Source organism: Scardinius erythrophthalmus (assembly GCF_964197995.2).
Source record: "Scardinius erythrophthalmus genome assembly, chromosome: 12".
NCBI lineage: Eukaryota > Metazoa > Chordata > Actinopteri > Cypriniformes > Leuciscidae > Scardinius > Scardinius erythrophthalmus.
The window spans coordinates 35,903,306-35,910,162 of record NC_138232.1 but is presented as its reverse complement, the minus strand read 5'-3'; the positions used below and the strand labels follow the sequence as shown (position 1 = coordinate 35,910,162).

At 40.2% G+C, this 6,857-nt stretch overlaps 1 protein-coding gene across 1 annotated transcript; it reads right to left on the bottom strand.

The window, feature by feature from the left end:
* Positions 1-3,011: 3,011 nt before the first annotated feature.
* fzd7b (frizzled class receptor 7b) lies at positions 3,012-6,857 on the bottom strand. The gene is made up of 2 exons (XM_081380131.1): positions 6,542-6,857; positions 3,012-5,494 (listed from the first exon to the last, which is right to left on the bottom strand). The coding sequence occupies exon 2, from the start codon at positions 5,483-5,485 to the stop codon at positions 3,845-3,847; it is 1,641 nt and encodes a 546-aa protein (XP_081236257.1). The 5' UTR covers positions 5,486-5,494; positions 6,542-6,857; the 3' UTR covers positions 3,012-3,844.

The following is a 6,857-nucleotide window of genomic DNA, read 5'->3' as shown; positions in this document are numbered from 1 at the left end:
CTTCTTTTTTTCTGTATTGGGATGTGTATCCGAGTAAAACAACTTGGCTCTAAACATCGGTTGTGGACTGAATTTTGAGATTGTGCAAGGCAGATCTGAATGCGAGCTTGCAGTCAATTGTAAGAAAAGGGCAGGGTTTAAGAGGACTGAAGGATTGGAGAAGTCTAGTATGTGACGTCTGCCGTTTAACTGGAAAACCGAGTTACCATATTTTTTTTTATAAAAATGACGAGGTAAAAAAAAGTAAACACTGATGAATAAATCACAGTAAAATTAGTAACAAGCATTTAGAAAAAAGGCTGAATTTTCTTGCTGCTTAATGGACAATTTTTCAATTTTATTCCCTGTCTTGAGGGTTACAGCCTTTTCATCCATTTTCCACCTTTCCATATATATAAGTATTTATTATTACTAACCATAAGCGCTGCATTATTTCAACCTCATAATACTAAGTTTCAAATGTATAATTTAATGTTTTTGGTGTTGAATATTGAAGCAATTTAAGATGAATGCTAAAAAAGTCTTTGCTAGCAAATATTGTCAAGCACATTATTTAGAGTGTTTTTCTGGCCAAGAAAACTTTCTTTTTTTTACCATAAAAGAGCTGAACTATTGAGCTTGATAAGGCATAATCATAATCACATAATGAAATATTGATGAAGACTGTATGAGAAATTTACCTCTGTTTGAACTATGTGGTCATTTTTAATGTAGCCTAGCCTCGAACATGGATCTTAACAAAATAGTAGCTTTTTACTTTTATCTGGTCTTTCAACAAAAATAAATTCTACAGGTGCTAATCAAACAACATGGTAGCCTATTGCCATTTGTTTAAGGACGTTACAAAATAAATCTACTGCGCCGGAATATAGGCCAACTTTACAGGCGAAAACACTTTTCAGTCTGAATGGAGTTATCCAGCGTTAATATCAGAGGAAATCGCGGGATCCAGCCAAATGATTGGATACAGAATGATGCACTTAAAATGTATCCACAAAGGATTTACGGTTAAGAGGGAGACATACTGTTAAGTGTTCTCGGCCCAGATGGCGTTGATAGACGAGCACGAAGACACGTAGGCTTCGAGTCAACGTGCCTCATAAAGTTTGGAGCAGGATTGTGGTACCCACTCCGGCCGAGTCTTCGTGCTCGTCTATGTCCTAAAACAAATGGTAATGCCATGTTGTTAGATAGCACCTGTAGAATTTCCTTTTGTTGAAAGCCCAGATAAAGTAAAAAAGCTACTATTATATTTATCTATCAGAAGCCGTTCGACTTCACGAGCCTGGGTCACGCCAAATTAACAAGTCCTACTCGACCCGTCCGAGCGAGATTCGAACCGAGGTGAGATTTACACTCACAGCTCTAACTGGCCTGCGTCCGTTACACCAGGACAAAGTAAAGGGAAACATTTTACATTTTCTTTGAGTTAAATGTATTTAATAGTGTGACTTATGCTGCCATCTTATTGGAATTATCGTAAATACGAGTTTCCTAGTTGGAAATTGGACATGAATGCCCTCTCAAGTCATATTTACTACTGGGAAAATTGGAGATAATTTTGATACCCAAGTTCCCGAGTTAGGCATGCCATAAACTTTAATATGGCGGAGGGGAGAACGATTGCTGCTGTGACTGGTATCATTTATTAGTCTCTTTCAGAACAGCTACATCACCTTGGCTTGTCATATAGTGCATATATACATATACGAATAACCTTTTGAAGCATATTGTATGTTTTATACACAGCGAAAAAAAAGCATGTATTTGACCTAAATTCCAAAATTTAGTCACTGTTTATATGGTTGTCAAGAATGAAATGCTACATTTTAAATGCAATATTTCAATAAATTTTGGCTTTCCCCAAGAAATAGGCATACATAAACTTGGCGTCCCCCATGATTCCTGTTTTTTTGTGACAACAAAGCACTTGAAAGCGACAAGCTCAATATCACGACTCCGAAGTGGGAGGCAAGAAATCTCTGATAGCATGTAAAGGCATGCATCATAAGTTCAGTATCAGTTAATTATATCAGTAGGCTATAGGGACACATACGTATAACATATGTTTAACATAACACATATGTTTCCTGAAGTATGAGTGTGTGTGTTTATGTGTTGGCAGCAAATCAGACGGTGACAGTTTATGCTGTTGTAAAAAAAATTCCATTAACCCAAACGTCAATCAAGGGATGGACGTTTCTTGGCTGCACACGCTGTGAATTTTACACACTTCACGTCCCCAGAGGCACCGAGTGCCAACAACACCCAATCAGACACTGGGGTGCATGTACCCACACAAATAATCATACTGGAAAAACAACTGCATGATCTAATGTTGGTGTGAAGTTTTATGAACATTAAAATGTGTTTTACAGAGGAAGTTTTGTAATCATAATCTGTGTTATTTCATTAGTGAAGTACCTACTGTATTCTCACAGATACTGTAACCCACCCACCCCCATCACCTTTCAAATGCTCTTACTGAGAAACATCCCCCAACCCCCTGGGAAAAAAAAAAAAAACAGGAGAAGGGGATGTGGGATGGGGCGTTTCCCTCACCCTAAAGAATGAAGTGGTATCTAGTTTCATCTGAAGAAGGGAGGAGATCTTATGTTTTGGTGCATCTCAGGGCTTCCTGTTGTCCCAGAGGCAAGGTGACAAACTTCACACCATCCGTGATTATATCCTGTTTTTGTAGGCCACTTTAGTTTTTTTCTTTCTTAAGAGAAATGTTTACTCTTTCACCATTAAAGACCCCCTTGATTCTTTTCTTCGCCCATTTTCTGTCATTTTCCTTGATTCAAGCTACACACTGAAACCATTAATGGACTCGAAACACATGGAGGGCTACTCACTTGAGGCCTGTTATTGTAGTAAATTATGCTTCTATCAGTTTAACAAGTCAACTACTTGTTAACAACTGTTTTGGGAGAAAAATCAAAGTGTCGTCAGGGCAACGACAAGTCACCCATTTGTGCAAACAAATTCAAGCCAATGAAAGCAGCTTTTAAAAATCTAATCACTTTATTAAGTGAAATTGAAAAAGGCCTTAAACAAAAGTAATCTGCTTAAATACATCATACATCTTTTGACAGAAATGTGATATTTACAAATAATGAAATATGGTAACATTTCCTCCTGTACATACCTCTTAGCTAAACATTTTTAATCCTGTCAGTCACTTTCACTCCGCTAAGGCCTTTAAAATGCCGGAATATTAAATTACTTCATGAGACCTGACTTAATATGGCAACATGGATGAATAAGCAACTCATGACCATAGAACATTAAATTGAACTAGTTCTAAAATCTAAATAAATGGCCATGTGCAACCAGATACTAAAATATGTAATCTATGAGCAAATGACCAAAAATGTGGTAAATAAACAAAAACAAAACAAAAGAGACATTCATTCAACAACAGGAATTGATCAGTACTGCAAGGCACGAGACTAAATTGCAGACATTTCTGGCCGCCGTCGGGCGTAAACTGATAACAAGTCAGCATTAAAGTTCCCACATCAGTATAAAAGATAAGAGTTAAGCCATCTTTTCCATAAAAATCATTAGTAGGGTTTCCAAGGCTTAAGGTTTTAAAAACATTTCGAAATTTAGTCCATTGGAGAAATGCATGTTCTTTGGAGTTGTGCTTTCAAAAGTGTTGGCAAAGTCTGGGCACTTTATACATGTCGCTTTAAATGAGAAAAGAATCATGCTGGGCTCACACAACAGTGTCTTTTACCATCAGCATGGTTCAACGTACTATGTGTGACCTGATCGCAGTTCACGTTTCCTTTCAATATTGACCTGTATTTCTCACATGCAGTCCACAAAGTTCAGTTCACACTGTTGTCTCCCCTTGGTTGTTGCCCAGCCGTTTGTAAAACCTTCGCCACGACTGTAGAGTTTTTCCGGACCATATCCAGAATCCTGATGTGATTCCTACAATCATTGTCATGAGGTACTTGATCATGAACACAGTGAAATCAGGCGTCATGGGCGCAAAGTTGTTGGGCGGGCACGGCACGGCAAAGCGCTTGCATGTCTGCATGTGCCAGGTTTTTTCCCACTGCTCACGGAACGCCTGTTCGTAGAAGTAACATGCAATGACGATGGTAGCCGGAACGGTGTAGAGGACGCTGAAAACGCCAATGCGTACCATCAACTTCTCCAGTTTTTCTGTCTTGGTGCCGTCGTGCTTCATAATGGTACGGATGCGGAACAACGAGACAAATCCAGCTAGAAGGAAAGACGTTCCGATGAAGAGGTAAACGAAGAGGGGGGCGAGGACGAATCCACGTAGGGCGTCAACGTTGTAGATGCCCACGTAACATACGCCGGTCAGCAGGTCGCCATCCACTTGTCCCAAGGCGAGGATAGTGATGGTCTTCACAGCGGGGACGGCCCATGCTGCCAGGTGGAAATATTGAGAGTTGGCTTCGATAGCTTCATGGCCCCATTTCATTCCAGCAGAAAGGAACCAGGTGAGAGACAGGATCACCCACCAGATTGAACTGGCCATCCCAAAGAAATACAGGATCATGAAGAGAATGGTGCAGCCCTCCTTTTTAGTTCCTTGCGCCACAGTCCTATAAGCATCATCCTTGAACTTGTCAATGCAGACCACCTTGTCCTCCAGCAAAAACCCGGCTGCATAAGCCACTGCCACCATAAAGTAACACCCAGAGAGGAAGATGATGGGGCGTTCCGGGTAACGGAACCGGCGCATATCCACAAGGTAAGTGAGGACCGTGAACAGGGTACTCACACAGCACAGGATAGACCAGATTCCCACCCAGAGCCGACCGAATCGGACCTCTTCCTCCTTGAAGTACATCAGCCCATGGGGTTGTTTGTGCTCGCAAGGGGCGCCACAGTTTTTCGCCCCCAAAAACTGGTAATTGAGGTAGGTAGGGACTGTGAGTTGAAGAGGGCAAGAGAAAGCCTGACTTTGGCGTGACAAATGCACACGTGGAGTGAAGGGGTCTGGTATATGTGGCGTGGGGTCTGTCGTCGGGATGTCGGGGTCTGATTTGTTCTGTCCCACACAGATCTCTCCGGCTCCATGCACGGGAAAGTTCTCACAGCGGAGTCGTTCGGGCCACTGGAAGCCGAACTTGTTCATGAGGGCCTCGCATCCTTGTCTTGCACGCTCACACAAGGAACGACAGGGTGGAATCGCCTGTTCTAGAACTGTACACACTGGCGCGTACATGGAACAGAGGAAAAACTTCAAATCTTGAGAACATTGAACTTTGACCAGGGGGTAGAACTGGTGCACCTCCAGTCCTGCATCCTCCTGGTTGGTGTGTCCCAGGAGGTTTGGCATGATAGTTTGGTTATACTGAATGTCTGTACACAGGGGGATAGATATGGGCTGGCAGAACCCGTGGTCTGGGGTGGATATACCCTTCTCTCCGTGATACTGGGCTGAACACAGTCCAAGCAGAAGTGTTGTGATGAACATGTTGCATACCGCCATGATTGTCGTCTGGAAAACACAGAAAATGGAAAACCATTTTAACATTTATTCCTCACAAATAACTAGTACCTATTTTTATGTTTCTAGAACTTATTTTAACTGCTGTTAAGAAATCCAGTAGTGATTACTATCTTTAACAATTTCACTAGTAACAAATCATTGAATATGCATACTTTTCTAAATGATCTATTCAGTTCATTGTTAACCAAATAGCAGAAACTACTCTACATTGTTAGTGGAAGCAAATGGATTGGAAATTCTGAGGGGGTTTACATTGCAACTATTCACTTCTGACTACAATGCATTGTATTTGTTGCTAGTACCCATTTTAACTTTACTATTGACTATTCATTAGGTTATACTAGTACTTAATCTTTAACGCTTAACTATTCAAATTTAATAGTATCTAGTCTCAGTTTTCTCAGAATATTAGGTTTCTAGTAACACCATGAGTAACACCCATCTTACTAGTAAAATGTTTTATTGTAACTATAAAAAAAAGTAGTCATTACATATTAAACAACTAACTACTGAGCTAGTGTAACTAGTGAGAAAAAAAGTTAGGCTACTAGTTCCATTAAAGACCACCCCCTAGAATTCAGTAGCAAAATCTGCAATTTGTTACCAGTAACAATGGAAAAGTTACAACGCCAGTATGGGGTTCGTGACTAGTAGCAAATTAAAAACTACTAGTATGCCGTGATTATTAGTGAATAATTAGACAAACACTATTCATTACTGGAAAAAGTGTCTCTAACGAACAATTAATATTAACCATTTCAAAAGTCACTATTGGATTTCTTAGTAGCAATAAAATAAAACATAAAAACATAAAACGTATAGACTAGCCTAGTAATACGTTTAAGGAAAATGTGAATGTGAAATACGTTTAATGAAAATATGAAAACAAGTTTTGGGGAAACTTTTAAACAAAGGAATGTTTCACTGACTAAGACTAAGTCGTAAGATGTATATCTACACAGATAAAGCCCTAAAAGAGACACAAACTTAATCTATTACCGCATGGAAACCGAACACAAACAAATGTAAACTTACTGGAATTTCGGTGTTCCGCGAAACTTGTGCAACAATGTGATATTCCTCCAGACGTGACCGATCACTCGTACAAGGCGAGTCACAAACTATCCTCCAGTCTTGCGTTCAGGTATTCATGACCCCTTTTTCGAGACTCATCCACATATTTCATCATCAGAATTCCCAAACATCTGCCTCCTTTTACGCTCGGCCCTCCTCTCCCTTAAAACAATGTAAGAAACTTTCTCCGCCACTCCGGTTGAATCTGCAGCTCTATCTCTGTAAAGTTGATACGCTGACTCCACATTGCTCCACACAGTAATGATAAAACGGTTTC